We start from the raw sequence: 19,307 nt of genomic DNA on the forward strand, positions 1-19,307 counted from the left end.
GGGGAGTCTCCACATTCTCTTCTAAGCTGTGGAAAAGGTACACTTGAATTCGACAATCAGGAAAACTATGGTGGTGACCAAAGAAGAGAAAGCGGAACCTGGCTGCTTGGCACTCATTTACACTAGGCTACCCTAAGTTCAAGGGAAAACAAAAAGAAAACCTTCAAGTTTTTTTCTAGAACTGTATTAATCTAGTTTTAGAAGGATAGGAAAGGGCGTAGTGCTGTTTTGTCTAGTAATAAAAATTGTGCTTTTGGCAAAATTACCCGAGGGATACATGTATTATGTAATATTATTTTGGAAATCTAGCTAACACAAAAGGATAAGAAAACAGAAGAGTCGGTGTAAATATAGGAAAAGAAAAGATCAAATTGCATTTTCAATTGTATTGTATGCTTAAACTCAAAGCAACTCTCAATTTAAAAAAATACCATTAAAAAAAAAGAACTTGATAAAGAGGGTAAAAATAAGATACATATGCAAACAACCTCTAACAACTGGTTAGGATTAAATTAAGTACCATTTTCACAATAAAAGTAAAAACTATAAAACAAATTTATTATGAAAGGAACAAGACTATATTACTTAATACTATAAAATCTCAATGAAAACACACAACAAGATCTAATTATATTTGTAGCTAAGGGTATGTTCCTGTCATAATATTTAACAAAAACTTCCTACTTCTATGAAAGCATCATGTTCCCATTCTACTTCTTTTTGTTTTCTTTTGGGAGCAGATAGAACTATTCACAAGTTCTTATGGAAGAATATATCAACGAGAAGTGAAGAAATTGTAAAAAGAATTAGTGAGAGGAGAGTTGCCTTATCAGATATCAAAATGCACTCAAAACCGCAAACCTGTACTATTGGCATAGGAGTAAACAAACAGATCAGTGGAAAAGAAGTGCTAGTCTGGAAACACATGGAATATATGAGAAGAGCTGGTAAATAACAAAGAGGCAGCAATCAGGAAAGTAAAATGGCAGATGGAGAAATAGAAAAAGGAAGGAAGGAGTCAGTGTCTGCCACACTAATACACATTTTGATTCTAAGGTGCCTGTTAGCACTGGCATGGAGTACCACGATCCTAAGAGCATTAACAGCTATGTCATTAAATTCAGGAATAGATCAGAAACACAGGAAGCAAAAAAAGAGTGAAGAAAATGTCAAGATACAAAGACAAGAAAGTTATTAAGTTTTAATAATAAAAGGACAAGGGAGCCTTGGCAAAGACTCAGAGACTGGATGTTCCACATTCATTCATCTGTACAACCAGCATTTGCTGAAACAAGAATACAGAGATGAGAGCAGGTAAAGAAGTACAATGTGATATGAGTGTCAAAGTAGAACTCATTAAAAAGACACTTTAAAATTTTACCTATAAGAATAAGAGAAAATTCCATAAAGAAGGTGGTATTTAAACTGGGTATGCAGGATGGCTAAATGTCCTCAAAGAGAAAATGGGCCATGGGGATGGGGACAGGGATTGATGAGCACTTCCAGAAAGAGGGAAGAGATGTCCAAATGCAAAAACGCAAGAGAAAGCATGCCAGGTTGTAGAAGGAGGGTAGGTATGTATCGATTCTGCTTAAAAGAAGGTTTCAGATGCTCCTTTCTAGGCAAAGAGGCCTTCTGCATACATATTAGATTTTTTTCCCTGAAGCAAATCCTTTCCAATAGCAACCCAAATCCTACCGTTCAAATTTAGGGCACATTCACCCCAATCGAGTTCAGTGGGAAATAATCTTAGGAAAAATAACACTGCCAGACTTCAACCTTGAGCAGTTCAAACCATGGCACCTTTCCTCTCTTTCCCCTATTTTCTCTGTCTGCCTCTTTATCAGGCAGACAGAAATATAGGAGTAGCCCTGAAAACATCCTTCTACAGCTCCTAAGGCACCACAGGCCTACACTGTAAACTGCAAGCATGATAATGTATTGAACCTTTAAAATGACGAGTCTTTTCCCCTTGAAAATACTGAGAAAGGGAAATGGATTCTTAACTATAAACTGTTTGAAATTTGGACCTAAATGAAAGAGCACAGCGTATTTTGTTTGTGAGCACAGGTTTGGACTAAGTACCTTTATAAACTCTTGAAATTTGGGAAGATGGGGCACACATGACAGACATAATATTAAAACTTCTGTGGATAACTTAACTTTTAGATGTATGACTGGTTTGACCCGAGGAAGCAATGTTTCCACTTGATAAATTAAGAATGCTTTACTTCTGAAGAATGCGTAGTAAGATACGTGAACATTTTTGCTAGCAGATAGGACTGTTGCAGATATTTCTGTATTAATGGCTGGGACTTCTCAGAATAAGACAGTTAACAGTGGGAGTGGGGGGCTTGTTCTGGACTTCTATTTTCTGTATTAATATGTGGGAAGAACTGCTCGATCCAAACTGTATGACATTATACAGGAAGTACGGATTTGTGCAATGAGATTTTTAAAGGGCAATCTGGAGGACATTTTAATGTTGAGATTTTAAGGATGCTAATTGTTTGGGGTACTTATACAATCCTACCTGGTACCCCTGATGGTACAATATGGCTCAGACATAGCTGGAAATTAAAAAAAAAAAAAAAAAAGTGCCTACTTAGTACTATTCAGTGCTTCTTAAAGTGTAGCTGAGTGGGATTATCTGCGATGCTTGTTTAAAATGTCAGATTCTGGTCCCCTGCCTTCAGAGAGTCTGATTCAATATTCTGGAGTAGGACTCTGGAATCTACACTTGTAACAAGTACGTCAGCTGATTGTGATGCAGAAGAGAAACACTGATGCATGCAGTAATGGCACAAATCAATGACAACCACCACAGACATTAACTTCTTAGGATATTTTCCTAAGTATTCTGAATGAAGTAGTTGATTTACTAAAACTATTATGGATTTTTTTTGTCGTATTGATAATAGTGTTACATTGATTTAGTAAATATAGTTGTACAGTGCCTGAAAGACCTACATAAAAAAGGGAATTTTTCAAGACTTTGTGTCAAAAGATGACTCTATAACAGAATCACAGTTCAACAAATTTAGAGACCAGCAAAACTTTAAAATACATATAATTTAAGTAAAGCCCTTTTACTGCAAGGTCCTTAAAATAGAACACTGTTCAGATAATACTTTTCGTACAGTAATCCACTCCTGCCTTATTCACGGTTTCCCTTTCTGAGGTTTCAGTTACCTGCAGTCAACCATGGTCAGGAAGCAGATGACCCTCCTCCTCCTGACACAGCATCAGAAGGTCACTAGCAGCCTAATACTGTCACAATGCCTATGTCATTCACCTCACTTCATCTCATCACGTAGGAATTTATCATCTCACATCACCACAAGAAGAAGGATGAGTATAGTACAATAAGATATTTGGAGAAAGCCCACATTCCCCTAAGTCTCATTACAGTATATTGTTATAACTGTTCTAGTTTATTATTAGTTATAATTATTAACCTTTTATCGTGTCTACTTTATAAATTAAACTTTATTACAGGTATGTATGCATAGGAAAACATGGCAAATATACAGATCGATATACTATCCAGTTTCAGGCATCCACTGGGGGGTCTTGGAACATACCTCCCACAGATGGGGGGGGGGGCGCTACCTATAGAATTTATCTTTTCTCACATTCTTTCTCTAGTATGGGAAGCACATGCTTTGCTATGATCTTGTAGTCCTAATCCCATGTACTCCTACACACATACACATTTCTAAAACAAAGTCGATATTTTACATACTTTATACTGTATTCAAATAAAAGTGATCAAAAGTAACACATGCCAAAACAACGTCTTTGTTAGACTGACTCTTGCATTGACATGGACTAGCGAATTCATCTATTATATGGATATATAATTCACAGGATTTGTTATGACAGGATTGAAAAAGAATTATTATCATGGGACAGCTGACTAGACATGAAAATAATCTAATCACATTAAACAAGATAATTATCATGATATCCACTGAAACACAATTATATATATATATATATATATTTGCATATGCGTGTGTGTGGATATATACACATACACAAATACATATATACATATATATAATTTAAGGCTTATTAATGCAAGATACTTACTACTGTTAATAATGTAGCTGGGAATCATTTTACCTTTTAATATTGCTGCTGAAATTCCAATGGTAGCACAAAATGGGGGGAGAAAAGCAAAGGCATTAAAGACTTATATGGAATAATAATTTGCCTGTGTTTGATGTGCATAAATGCATATACGTAGGAAAAGAGTTGAGCAAAAGGACTTGGGGAAATAAAATCACAAACACAGGAAGATTTAAGATTAGAAATCCTTTCTATTCTGTTGTTCCCAACTCTACATCCTTATGTACATATGTCCTACTCTGTTGTTCTTAAATAGTTGACACCTGAAAGGATCTCAAAGAAGAATAAAGCACTATAAGAATGAGAAGACAAGACAAAACAACACTGACTTGGCTAGCACTAGGTTACAGCTAACCTTTTTTTTTTTTACTGTTTCACCTGGAAGTTACACTGAATTGAATCAGTTTCCTACATATCTGTGAAACAAACATCCCAGGGGATTCAACAACCTGCACCAATTACACAACTTTAGCCATTTACAGGTAATGGGAGAAATAGAGTTCTCCCTCCAGGCTCCTCCAGTAGATCAGGAGGTGCGGCTACCATAAGCAGGATGGTAGTAGTCTATGTCTGATGGTTCACTTTCCCTCATTTCTCCACTATTCCAGGATGTGAAATATAAGAGAATACCAGTAAGACCTGCCGTTTATACAATAATTTGGGTTTCGAATAGCTTTCAAATAACTAACAAACATTGTGGCCTATAGAGGACTATATATTATCGTGAATTAAGGCATGCTGCCTTGCTCTTCAGACATCACTTATATCTCTTATAACTTATAAATCCCTATGTGATAAACCTACACCTCAATGGGTAGAAGCTGCTAGATTTGTACTGCCTTCAACAAGACAGTGGTCATTTGATTATTGGTGGCCTGCTGAAACCTAACTACTAGTATACTGTATACAATACCACTCGATACAATCTCTTCTTATTCCTTATAAAAGAAATGTAAGATCTAGTATCAGCAGAACTGAATGGTGAACATGTGTGGATATTTAAATTGACTCTCTTGATATATTCCCCCGTATGTTTATCACTGGGCAGGACCATAGCAAAAATGATAAATTACATGTAAAAAACATAATTCTGAAAGCATCCTAAGTCAGCAAACAAAGCAAAGTAAATGTTTTGCAACTCTTATTTCCAAAAGAAAAATATATTTTGAAAGCATCTTCTTTTTAACTTCTTTTACCAGTGCACCAAAAATAACTTTCTATAACTCATTTTTGTTATCAAACTAGTAAAACTAATGCTAAGCTACATCAAAAACAAGGATTTTTTTTACCCTTACCTCTATCTTTTGCTTTGTCAGAAAGGAGCACCTCCACCTCCTCATATTCCTGGATGGCATCCAGTATGATATTTCCTTCTTTACTAAATAAGAATAGCATGGGGATCTTGATGTCATCTGTGTCCTTCCCATCACCTGCCATCTGGAACAGAGGGGCAGTATCACTGCTGCTCCCCTCATTGTCATCTAGCAGAAAATGAATACAGCAAACATAAAAACATCTGTCCATTAAAAAGATCTACAGACAAAACTTTACTGTTTTTTTTTCCCTGTTGGCAGCATTTATTTTATGCATCAAGAATCATAAAAATGAACATACTTGGGGCTCACTAATTCCACTCCTAGAAATTTATCCTGAGGAAAGAACTCAAAAGAAGCAAAATGATTTACTCCCAAAGTAGTATACTGGAGTGCTACTTATAATTGTGAACAACTGTGAACTATTATAAGTAAATTATAATTAAGTACTTGCTGGGACACCCAGGAAAACAGAATATTATTATTACATGAAAAAAGTAGAACTCAAAATTCTATGATTATGACTAAAAACTTCCATATGCTTATGAAAAGCCTTGGAGTTTTCACTCAAAGACTTGGATTACAATGATAGAACTATGAATGAAATTTTATTGTTGCTTAAGATTTCCTTTAATGGCATTTACCAAACTACCTATTGGTAGTTCTTTTTTATGTACTGCTCACAAAGAAGAATTATGATAGTCGTTTTCGCTCTGTAAGTTGAGGTGACCATTGCTGTTAGTTTACATTGGTTAGCTAACCGCAGTAGGACTGCTTAATACTGTTTGACCACGGGGCCGGCCATGTCCACCTCTAACTGCACACGCCAGGTGAAGAACCTCCCTGTCCCTTCTCAGAGAGCTTGCTCTGAGCACCCACCTCCTTAGCAATAACTGACTAGACAAGCATGGCCACCTGACAGTCTCTCTGGAGGACCTAGAAGTGGCACACAGAATGACTGCTCCGGTTAGCAGTGGGTAGTGATCTAGTAAAATAACAGACTCATGGTTGAGGCTGCAATTTTACAATGACTTCTTGGAACTAATGGGCAAAGAGGGAACAAGCTGGTGAGAAGCTGGAGAGTGAAGCAGAACTGCAAAGAGATGCAGAGAAGAGAGTCTAGGAAGACCCAGAGATAAAGAGACAGACAGATGTGAAAAATGCTACTTAAAAAAATCATGGTTCCTGATGATTTTTGCTCAGTTGAACTTCTTTCATGTTCAATTAAAATAATCCAGTCCCATGTAGTAAACAAACTTTCCATCTTAAACCAGTTTAATCAATTACTGTCTCTTGCAGACAAATGATTATTCTAAGATAATTTTTACTTCTAGTACTGGCGGTAAAAAACTTAGTCTTAATTATTAGCTCATTTATTTACAATTAAAACTAGAAAAAAAATACTTCATCAGAAACAAAAAAACATAGGAAAAAGAAATTATAATACAAGAAAGCTTCCTTTTAAAAATTAAATTTTCTGAGAATAAAGATCATTGCCTCTTGTTTACCCACAGAACTCAGTAGAGGATTCTGCTACTAATAACTACTAAAGACAACATTTGACTTGACAAACCTCGCAGAGTAGAGAATACCACAAGAGTCACACTTTATAGGGAAAATGGTAACTATTCCACTTATGTTCCAGACTTTACTTTTTATATTTTAAAGTCTTGGTGAAGAGGTGTTCAAAGTGATAGTGATGACAAGCACTAAATTCTTCAATAAAAGAGGTCTCTGTGTGGAAAATAACTAGGGATAGAGAGATGATTTGAGCGGAGCATCAGCAACCTGCTTCTGTAATTGGCCAGAAAGTGAATGTTTTGGACTATGCAGTTCTCTACTCCATTACTGTGGCTCAAAAGTAGGCACAGACAGGAGCGCCTGGGTGGCTCAGTTAGTTAAGTGTCCGGCTTCGGCTCAGGTCATGATCTCGCAGTTCATGAGTTCGAGCCCCACATCGGGCTCTGTGCTGACAGCTCAGAGCCTGGAGCCTGCTCTGTATTCTGTGTCTCCCTCTCTCTCTGTCCCTCCTGGCTTGTGCGTGCGCGCATGCACTCTCTCTCTCTCTCTCTCTCTCTCAAAAATAAAAAAACATTAAAAAAATTTTAAAGTAGGCATAGACAATAATTTTTTTCATTGAAAGAAATCCTAATATTTTATCTTAAATGTCCTAAATTATTTTCATTGAAATAAACCTTATATTTTTATGTTTTATTTATTTATTTATTTTCAGAGAGAGAGAAAGAGAGCACACCTGCAAGGGGGGGGGGGGGGGCGCAGAGAGAGAATCCTAAGCAGGCTCCACACCAGCAGTGCAAAGCCTGATGTGGGGCTCGAACCCATGAACCGTGATATCATGATCTGAGCTGAAACTAAGAGTCAGATGTTTAACTGACTGAGCCATTCAGGAGCCCCTAAATCCTAATATCTTATTTTAAATGTCTTTTTATTTATCTTGAATTCAAAAAGGAAATCTATTCTAATAAGAAAGAAAAAATTCAAAAATAGATCTCCCCTGTGAGAGAAACTATAAAAACTTAACTTCATAATTAGGATGTGACCTCAGGTCTTCTAGTTCTGAATATAAACTACTTACTTATAGTGTCAAAATGCATATTTTCCCTGACAGTCACGGGCTGCCCGTTATAAGTGATTTTCTATGAAAAATAAAAAAGCAGAACACACTGGTTGAAATGCAGAGGTAAAATGATTTGAGTTTGTAATTCCAGTGGAAAAAGACCCAAGAAAATAAAAATTTGCTAGCAATTAGTACTTATACCTATGGTATGTAAGCCCTTATGCTAAGAAATTTTATGTATTATTATCTCCAAACCTTACAACCACCTAAAAGATATTTATTAACATTTTCACTGGAGCTTAAAAAAAAATTCTATTGAATAAACTGATAAACTAAAGCTGGGCCAAGGCCAAGGTTACACCACGATCTTGTGGCAGAGCCAGGAACTTCCCCCATGTAAACTTTGTCCAAACCCTGCAACTTTGTGGAGGAATGAGTATTTTTAATGGCTCCCCACTGGAGGTGACAGGGTGTAATTCTTGCCTTTAAGGGGCTTTGGATCTCAAAGCACATTATTTATCCATAGTGTTGGGTGCTTTGGGGTATCCTACCTTCACACACACTTTCACTGGCATTAATATACAGAAACCTAAATCTAGACTTTCAAAAAAGATACAAGATACATAGAAATTATTAAGAGTGTCACTGGATTACCCATCCATTACACTGACTAGTGAAGTAAAAATAATACGATGAATTCCAATAAAATTTTGAAAAATACAAGGAAAAAATCCTAAAAATCATCTCCTCCTCATCAACACAACGGCACAGAGGATTACTCACCAATAACAATGCCACCAATGGCACCAGCATTCTGAATGTTGCGTGCCTTTTCTGCAAACATGCACTGTCCTCTTTGTATCAAAGCGATTTTTCCCATCACTGCCTCGGGGTTAGTAAGCTCTGAACAACCATTGTATGGTTTACTGCTTGCAACAAATCCTCTCGTCTGTCAGAAATAAAAGTAACTTAAATATTCCTTTATCTTCTCAAATCACTATCTAGAGTTTTAAATAAGCCTTATTTCTTTTCTAATGATAACACATCCAATATATAAATTTTTGTTTTGAACATTTTGCATATCATATAGTACCCAACTGACATTTTACTGTGCTCTGCAGTTTATAAAGCATTTTTACATAAATGACTAAATCTGATCTTTAAAAAACTCTAAGAAAAATAATACAGATGATATTTCCATTTTACATATGGGGAAACTGAGACTCAGTTTACCTAGTATGCTCAAAGACACAATGTTAGTGAGTGGTAAAGTTGGAATATGTAAATCTGTAGGCAGTTTCACTATGTACCCACACCCACAATTAAAATAGCTGGTAACCATTTTTAAATCATCACTGGTAGCCAGAAAAAATTTTGAAAGAGGAAAAACTTGGATTTAGTCTACATGAATCTGTAAGCAGTTCTTCTTCTTAGAAAAATTAAATCCACTAGAGAACTGACTTTAAAGATGCTAAAATAAAGATGTTTTAATATCCCTCTCTTAGAACATAAACTCCATAAGGGCATGGATCTTCATTGGCTTTGTAAACTTGATATACAGCAAACATCTAATAAAACAGTGCCTAGAATATAGTAGGGACTCAGTAAAGAGGTGCTGAATGGATGAGTCAATCCACAAACCTATATAGCTTTAAAATACACATATAAAAATGGCCTAAATTAGGGGTAATGGAGTTCAAAGACCATTGGCTTTAGATGGTCAGGCTACTTGGGTCTGGTCTCAACTCTGCAACCAATTAGATAAACTTGTGCACTGTTTAGCAATGCAGGTCTTTGTTTCCTGTGTTAAAACTAAGGGGATGGGCTAGCTTAGTGGTCTTCCTATTGGCCTGGTGGGACCTCAGCATCACTCTCCATAGCCACTTGGGCCAAAACACCTCTGCTTTTAGAGCTGTTCTCTACGTTAAGGCTCCAAGTTAGCTTATTGTTCAACAAAAGGTTCTAGTAGTGGTTAGAAAGTCCCCAAACCCATTGTTAGATAATTTAAAGATACTAAATTAGAGAACAGGCCAAGAAATGGACAGTATCTAAACAATATTTTAAGTAAAATCCTATAAGTATGTTGTATACATAAATTATGACTCAAAATTTTCAAGATATGTTTTTAACTTTAATCTTCTTTAATCTGGGAGAGTGAATATTTAGGTTTTAATAAATTAAATATTTAGGTTTAATAAATTAGAATGACTAAGAAATTAGATAATACTTACACAATACTTTAAATTCAATTTCAACAAGTACATTGTAAGTGTACACACCTCTTTATGTTTAGACAGATCTAGCCCAAACTGAGCTGGTCCAGCAGTCAACACTACCCTGCCAAAAAATGGGTGGGAAACAATCTGTACAGCTCGTGGAGGCAGCTGCTGTTCTTTCTGTTGCTGACTTGACAGTTCAATCATCTCCTGCATGAACCTCAACCCATCTTCAGCATCAATTGAACTAGCAGCCTAGGAAAAAAAACAAATTCATTTTATCCTTTCCTTATGAAAACTTTCAACTTTCTGATTTCTTAAATACTACTACAATAATTTTCCCTTTCAGTTTTGGTCCCTATCAAATATTTTATGGCTTTTTTTGTCCTCAAAAATATTACTTCTGGAAATATTTTCTGAAGGTAAATTTATAATCTTTATCAATGTCTCTTTCACTGTTCTACAAACCACTGATACAAATGGGAGTATTAGACTTCCACCAAATGCTCAAATGCTAATACTATGCTTGATTTCTCCCCACTGCTTCCTCTTTTCAGAAATAAACCTCATACCTGACCCACACTTCGCTTCTTTGGAATTACGAACCAACAACCAGATTAAATTCAAAATATATGTATCAGGCATCTATTAGTGTTGGGCTCCAGCACTTCACTAGGAAGTGGGGAGACAGTCTTTCACTTTAAGAAGTTTGTATCCAGAGGAGACAGACATGTAAAATTACCTACGATAAAATTCTCCGGTGGGAAAGTAGACTAGCAGCACAGACAAGGGAATGATTGATTCTGCCAGTGTGGATCTGGGAAATATTTAGAATGACATGTGAATTGAGTCTTAACAGACGAAAAGCTAAAGAATGCCTGACTATGGTAGAAAGAAGGTGGATTCCTGAGACTGTACAGGAAAAGCCATCTGGATTTGACAGGAGTCAGAGGATGAAAGAAAACAGAGAGGGTTGGGACACAGAGACAAGTTCAAGCCTATCTTGATATGTCCAGTTTCGGTGACTTAGGAGAATGATGTTAGGGTCTACTGAGACGGACAACAAAAAGGAAAAGAGATGGACTGAGGTGGGGACAGGAAGAGATAATTAAATCAGGTTTGGACAGATTGAGACGGAGATGCAGACACGTATGACAGGCAGACTAAAGCTGAATTAGGAGTCAGGGTTACCTATGTGTATCTAAGAAATCATGTGTACAAAGACGACAGCTGAACTTGTAGAAACGGAGGAGACTGCTGAAGAAGAGTATAGAGAGAAAAGGGTATGATCCAGGTTCTTTGGCAGTGCCTACGTTGAGTGGTTGTACCAAAAAAGGAGAGCTCCAAAGGAATCCACAAAGCAAAGAACAGAAAAGTAGGAAAGATGTATGTTGCTGGAATGCCCTGGAAGCCAAGAAAGGGATAGGTTTTAAAAAGAGGTCAGTCAACAGTTACAGAAAAATTCAATCAAGTAAGGATTAAGAGGCCATTGGGTGGTAATTCTGTCATTGGTGGCATAAGTAAAAGTAATGTAGTTAGAGATGTCACTCCCACTACTGAGAAGTGGTGGGACAGTAAGTGAAACATAAGGAAGTGGATAGAATACTCTTTGAGGAAGGATGGATGTGACAACAGAGATGAAACAGAATTCCGAGACAGAAACTAAGGTTGTGGGAAGGCTGAATTTAAGGGATACCTGGTATGGATCCAGGTTGAAATTATTTAGCAAACTATGTAGTTTTCTCAGAATCAATATACTAATAAGCTGGGTAATTAAAAGGCCTCATGTTATGAAAGCTTTTCCAGCAAAAAAAACAATAGAATTTTCCCAAAAGGGAAATTTGTTATCTTTCCTAGGCATAGGCATGTACATGCAACTTTTGATTTCCATAACGAATAAAATACTTAGATTCAGGAATGTTTTGGAAACTAAAATACTGTAAACTACAGAGATATTAAAACTAATTATTAGCTTTTAAGATTATGCTCTAAATTATGGAAAGACAAGGGACTGAAAAACAGAAAAATTTGGATTTGAGTCCTACATTGGACTATATCAATTTAAGCAAACTACCTAACCTTTTTGTGATTTAATTGATCTAGCCTATGAAAGGGTTGAATTACATGGCTTTCCAAGATACCTCTCCAAGTCCTAAAATTCTAGAATGATTCTCTAAATCATCTATTAAAAGCTTTTAGAAAGCCAAATGTCATTATCTTATTCAAGCTAATGAGACCACAGAGGGCAGAGATGGTATCTAATTAGTACAGCAATGGCTTACTTGGATTGCATGTTGAACCAACTGGACTCTCCCATCTTTGAGGTGAATCAAACTCACCCCCATCTTCTTCAAGATTTCTAAATGTTCAGGGTTAGTGGCCATGAAATCTCGGGCTCTCAGAGGGGGTTTAGCTCCACTCCTGAAACTCTCCTCTCTGCTAAAAGTAATTACAGACAAGGTTTAAAAAACTACAAATCAGAACTGGGGAAAAACAGAAGGCAAATAAAAATAATTGTAGGTATTTGCAAAATTGCTAGTTATAGAACTAGTGAAACTGGAAAAAACTGGAAACAGTTATTTTCCCATATATTACTTAGGTTATTAAGTGGTATAACTCTCAAATATTTTACAATTATCAAAGCATGTATATTATCTGCAGGACTGTCTTAGTCAACAGTCTTATAAACTATTTGAAGGTACAGGATAGGTTGGCTTGGGGATTTGTTATTACCGATTTCTCCCTTGAAAAACAGACTTTTCTCCCAATATTTTAAAAGTAAAACAATACTTCTATCAATGAGTAACAATACTCAAAATTTTTTTTTAATTTACTAATGGCTTTTCAATGTAACTATTTGGGAAAAAATGAACTCATTAAGCCAAAAAAATTTATTTAAAAATCAAGAATAAGTACTTCATCAAAAAATAAAATCAATTAAAACAAAATCTATACTTTCCTTATGTAGAAAACAGTTAAAGGAAAAATATTTTTTAAATATTTTCTACATATACAAGACATGTGGAAATATCTGATGGAACTATTCTGGGTAAAAATGAACTACAGAAGTTAAAAACTACTATATGCCACCCACTGACCATTAATACTTAGTTCATTAAACAAAAGATACACCATAATAAATTTCCGTAAGAAAATTTCCATAAGAAAAAGACATTACTGCACAATAAACTTTTTCATATAACTTTACCAATGAATAACTTTTAATTACTGGTAACTATATGCTTCAATATTTTTGGTCTAAGTAAACGTCTTTTTGGCTGTTATATGTTCCTTACATTCTCTATCATTTACGAACAATTAACTTTAATATTAACAAATATAAAATAATACATCTTACACTCTGATGATGCCTCTAGGACAGCTCTTATCCACCACATTTTTCAAGGGTTCACGAATGCTCTGAGCATACAACGGATCATTAGGGAAGAGAATCTGAGTGTTTGGACAAGTCCAATCAAAATTACTGTCATCCAGTTCTGTATATTCTGAAGTCTACAATATAAAAGAATGTTATGTAAATAAAAATAATTATTTTACTTAACATTACAGCTTGTTCAAATGAAACATTAAATGAAATATAAGAATATATAGGATGCAATAAAGGAGACAAAGAAAATATCAAGTGTACTTTTCCTCCTACCATACATATATTTATTGAATTCTATGCACAGATTACTTTTCACTTGGAAAAATAAACACATAAAAGACAATAAAACATTTAATTAAAAAACATAACCTACTGTATTCTTCTTAGAGATGCTTTGATTTGTAGTAGAGAGCCAAAGAGGTAACAGATGAGCTTCTGTTGTAAAGATGTAATCTTCTATGTCAAAGATAATGTCTTCTTTATCGGCAAATAACAGGTAAAGATACTTAAACATCTCAGCCAAGAAGAAAGAATCCATTCTAAAATAAAAGGTCATAATTAAATCTTAGAACATAAAAATATTCAAATACCAACTATCTGAAAGCCAAAGAGTCAAGGTCAATAAACATGTCTGTATCAATTTAGATGTCCAAAGTACTACAGAATCCATCTATCCCCCGGTGGTAATAGTCTTGACTCCAAGCATATTCCAAGGAAATGAAAAAGACCAGAGGGACTGCCTACCACACAGGCACACTAAATCTTGTCAATGGTGCAGACAAGATTTTCCTATTGGCCTTCCAATGAAGGAGAGTTTTCCATTTCTTCTACAGAGAAGCAACAAGAGGGAGGTAATGCAGATGAAACTTTACTAGTAAGAGCCATACAAGAATTGTCAATTAATATTAATTAAATTGGATAAAGTAATACAATTTTGATGGAGTTCATGATGTAGACACTTAAGTTATATACAAGAAGGTTTTAAGGTAAAGGAAATCATTTCTAAAAAATTACAAGAAAAAAGTACAACACAAAATCACAGGGACTATGATTCTAACTGTAAATATTTAAATACCTGTCAAGAAGGGAATATAGAACAAAGGGAATAAAAATATAAATATATATGACTTTACAAATGATTCAATGTTATAATGTTTTAATAAACATTTTAAAGAAAAGCTTTTAATAAAATCAAAAGTGGCAGAAAAAGCACAGCTGTTAGATGTAGTTACAGTAACATGAAATTTCATTACATTTACTACCTCCCAAAGAGTCCTAGGTTTTGGTGCTAATAACTTGTGGCTTACTGGACAGATGACATAGTTTTACATCTCCTGCCAAGCACAAGTCCTGGCACACAGTAGGCACTCAATAAACATTTACTAAATCAAATGAAACTTTTAGCAGTATTACAAAAAGAATGAACTAGAGAGGCAATGGAACACAGTGATAAGAACACAGGCTTTGGAAAAAGAAAAGGCCTTTCACTGACTAGCTGTGTAATCATGGGGATATTATATAAGGACTGTGAGTTTCAGTTTATTTTTTTGTAAAGGACATAACAATACCTGCCTAACATTGGGGGGAAGACTAAATGAGATACTCTAAGTCCATTATTTAGCATAGCACCTGGCATATGTATAAGCTCAAAACACAGCTATCTTTATTTTTCCTACACATCAATGATGTTTCATTTTTGGATGACTTTCATTACTCACCTGTAATGTCACAAAAATTTTTGAACATTTTGTAGTTAATCTTTTCAGAATAGATAAAACATGCCCTGTCAACCTGCAATATACTTATGATAACGGAGAGTTACTATCATGATAAAATGTTAACTTGAGAAGTATAGACTGATGAACACAGTGTTGACTTGTGGTGAATTGTAGAACTGATTATGAGACAAATGATTTGGAAACATTTAGAAAAGAATGGAGACATGATAGATCACTACAGTATGAGTTGGGTAAAGCTAGCAAACTGGGTATCTTATCATATAATCTCATTTGTATTAAAAAATCATTGGGGTGCCTGGGTGGCTCAGTCAGTTAAGCATCCGACTCTTGATTTCAGTTCAGGTCATGATCTCACACAGTTCATGAGTCCGAGCCCCACAGTGGCCTCTGTGCTGACAGCACGGAGCCTGCTTGGGATTCACCCCCTTCTCTTTGTATCTTTCTCAAATATAAATAAAAATAAAAGTAAAAAAAACCAACAACCCAGAAATGCAAACATATATGCAATAAAACTGTCTGGAAGACGGTTTATCAAATTGCCAACAATGGTTATCTTAGGGCTGGCAAGTAAGGGAGTGTCTTAGCAAAGATTTTCATATTATTATTTTTTTTAATTTTCTTTTTACATTTATTTAGTTTTGAGAGACAAAGAGAGACAGCGTGAGCAGGGGAGGGGCAAAGAGAGAGACACAGAATCAGAAGCAGGCTCCAGGCTCTGAGCTGTCAGCACAGAGCCTGATGTGGGCCCAAACCCACGAACCGTGAGATCATGACCTGAGCCAAAGTCGGATGCTTAACTGACTGAGCCACGCAGGCGCCCCTTGATTTCAGTTCAGGTCATGATCTCACACAGTTCATGAGTTCGAGCCCCAGGTTGGGCTTTGCGCTGACAGCATGGAGCCTGCTTGGGATTCGTCTCCTTCTCTTTCTTTGTATCTTTCTCAAATATAAATAAAAATAACAGTAAAAAAAAAAAAAATGCAAACATACAGCAATAAAACCATCTGGAAGACTATTTATCAAATTGCCAACCATGGTTATCTCAGGGTGGGCATGTAGGGGAAGTGTCTTAGCGAAGATTTTCATATTATTTTCGCATTTAAATTCTTTCCAGTGATCATTATTATAAAGAAAATACAGATAGTCCCATTCTGAAAATTGTGTGTGTGTGTGCGCACGCGCGTGTGCACATGGGCGCAGGGACACTGGTGACCCAGGTGACAGCACTGGTAGATCTGTAAAGGAATAAGCAACCAAATGCAAAGAGTTTGTAACCTGCAAACTCTCAAGTTCCACACCATAAGGTACACTGGTCTTGGTCCTAACCAGAATTCTTCCTGGCAATTTAGATGGAAATTTTCTAAGGTACGCTTAAACTGCAGCCCACTGAACTTAGGTAATATGTTAGATGACTAAGATGAGAGTCAAGCTCTCTTTTAGGTCTAGAAACACATACACATACACACACCCCAACAAAACCAAATTTTGCTGAGGTAAGTATAAAGTTCTAAGTTTACACTAAAGAAAAAAAATCATTTACTCAAAAGTAGGGTGGAGAATACCCATTTGTCAGCAGGCCACAAGTAACTGAGGTCAATTGGCTACAAGTTCACCGTGAGGTGAATATAATAAAGCTGCTAAAAAATCTAAAGCACATCTAATAACACAGAATGATGAGGATTAGTACTTCTCAACCTTTCGTTCGGCCAACTGCCTAAAAGATCCAATGCTGTCCTCAATGCTGTCATGAGGAACAGAGTTGATGAAGCAGTGATCCTCAATTGAATAGAGGGTGTAAACCCATCAGCCCCTCAGAAAATTAGCAACCTTACAACTGTTCTTAACAGTGATGTTTTTGCCAGGCACACCTTAAGTGTGATTAATTCTGGACTTGTTATTTTAAGAGATACTCTATATTTTGGAATATGAAATCAGATTAGGGCAAAGGCAGTGGTAAAAGGTCTAGAAACAACGTCATGTAAGGAATATTCACTGGGGAGAAAAAGAAGAATGTTAAATTTAGAAAACTAGAACTCTCTAAACAGGATAAATCATGTCTTCCTCTGTAATTCTTCAACCTGTTACCCCTTTTTGCCACCATAGCACAAATCACATAGTTGCAATTATGTCTTTATACACCTATCTTCTCCACTAACTGTTAAGTCATGGGAGGGCAGGAATTGATTCTAATTTCTTCTTCCATCCCCACACCTAAGTGTGGTGCTTGGCATAAAGAAGGTATTTAATTATTGTTCCTTGAATGAACTGCCAGAATAGCATGGTGTTCAAGAGCTTCGTGTTCTTAGAGTTCAAGTGTTGATGGGAATCTGGACTTAACTTTACTAATGTGTGACCTTAGGTAAGTTCCCCAATTTCTCTGTGCCTCAGCTTCTTCATCTATAAAATGAAGATTATAGTAGAAATTACACTTCAGAGAGTTCAAGATCAAATGAGTTAAACACAGAAAGTGCTTAATCAGAAGAGTGTCCGGGTGCCTGGGTGGCTCAGTTGGTTAAGCATCCAACTCTTGATATCAGCTCAGGTCATGATCTCACGGTTGTGAGATCGAGTCCTGCACTGGGGCTCCATGCTCAGTGAGGAGCCTGCCTGGGATTCTTGCTCCCTCTCCACACCCCCGCTGTGCTTGCATACCATCTCTCACTCTCTCTCTCAAAAAAAAAAAAAAAAAAAGAGCACCCAGAAGGTGGGAAGCAGTGAATAAATGTTAAAAAAAATACACAGCCTATTTGCTTTCATTTCTTGCTGGTATCTGCATGCCAGTTTCTAAAAACCTAACCAGTTTTCATCAGCTATGATCAGGGAAGTAGGTCCCAAGCTTCATTAATTATTATCTAAATATTCGGAGTGAAGGACTAAGGGATAACTCTGAGTAGATGACGAGTGCTGTGTCTCACCTGCCTCTAGTCCCTCTGCCTCAAAGTCCTTTTAGTACTTCTTCCTAACCCTTGTTCATCCTTCAAGATACAAGAACCTCCAGTGGTCTTCCAGTGACCGTCACATCCCAATTTGCATTTCATGTCCCTTTAATAAGTTTCCCAGCACTTACACAATGTTTTAAAATTTATTTACCCATCCATTCTCAGTGATTCAAAGATGGAAAAGACATGTCTTCCTATCTTTAATCCTCAAAAACTAGTATAACTCTGGCATATAAGACACCTTATAAATGCCTATGGAATGAACATTTGCTAACCAAATAAATAAACTTTAGTGTTCATTAGAAATGTGTTGTTATGTTCTGGACAGTTAAAATAACTGGAATGTTAGTGACTATCACAGTAACCAAAGTATGCTTTTTATAGCTTATTTCATGCCATCTACATCTATCAGTAACCAATGAAACAGAAACTGCCAGTGGTCTTCCCTAGCCTCCAAACCGGCAACAGAATAAGAATTACATTAATTCTTTGAGGAATTCTTGACATATATCATAATTCAGATCATTCATCATCCTGGTAACAGTTTTTATATTATGTAAAGTGTCAGAAATTTACACAGAACACCCCATTCCTAATACTAAGGTTCTGATATTTAATAATCATTTGTTCATCTGTGTAAAAATCATTTGAGCACCTACTATATGCCAGGCACTATGATAAAAATACAAACTTTTCAAACAATTTTAAATCAGCCTATTCAAGAGAGTTTAGAAATTAAACACGACGAACTAAGTTTTGCATCTTCAAATACCCTTTGTAAAGCTTATCTGAATTCTACCTAAGAGTCCTATTTTGTGTTGCTATAAATTACCCTGAGGAAAGGGGATGTTAGGAATTGTTTTACCTGTCCTCATGACTTCCAGTACGAACATCCTTCATGGCAGCAAATCCGCAAGGCACTCTAGCATATTTATTTAAATTTTCAATAAGTGTTTTCCCTACTTCAAGGTAGTAAGGATCTCCTGTAGCCTATTAAAAA

General features: G+C 36.0%; 1 protein-coding gene across 9 annotated transcripts in view; it reads right to left on the reverse strand.

Moving 5' to 3' along the window:
* Positions 1-19,307, reverse strand: part of EDEM3 (ER degradation enhancing alpha-mannosidase like protein 3) — an 80,573-nt gene that overhangs the window by 15,777 nt on the left and 45,489 nt on the right. For 2 of the 9 annotated variants that reach the window (XM_040446582.1, XM_040446576.1), the window contains exons 13-19: positions 19,173-19,297; positions 14,003-14,168; positions 13,600-13,754; positions 12,524-12,680; positions 10,305-10,496; positions 8,809-8,974; positions 5,430-5,615 (exon numbers count right to left, since the gene is read on the reverse strand). In XM_040446582.1, coding sequence (XP_040302516.1) covers positions 5,430-5,615; positions 8,809-8,974; positions 10,305-10,496; positions 12,524-12,680; positions 13,600-13,754; positions 14,003-14,168; positions 19,173-19,297 — 1,147 coding nt within the window. Of the gene's footprint in view, positions 1-4,095; positions 4,144-5,429; positions 5,616-8,808; positions 8,975-10,304; positions 10,497-12,523; positions 12,681-13,599; positions 13,755-14,002; positions 14,169-19,172; positions 19,298-19,307 lie in introns of all 9 variants that reach the window. The other 7 variants (XM_040446578.1, XM_040446579.1, XM_040446574.1 and 4 more) reach the window with 7 other exon arrangements.

The sequence above is a fragment of the Herpailurus yagouaroundi genome, unplaced genomic scaffold, assembly GCF_014898765.1.
Source record: "Herpailurus yagouaroundi ecotype Mexico unplaced genomic scaffold, PumYag 195, whole genome shotgun sequence".
NCBI lineage: Eukaryota > Metazoa > Chordata > Mammalia > Carnivora > Felidae > Herpailurus > Herpailurus yagouaroundi.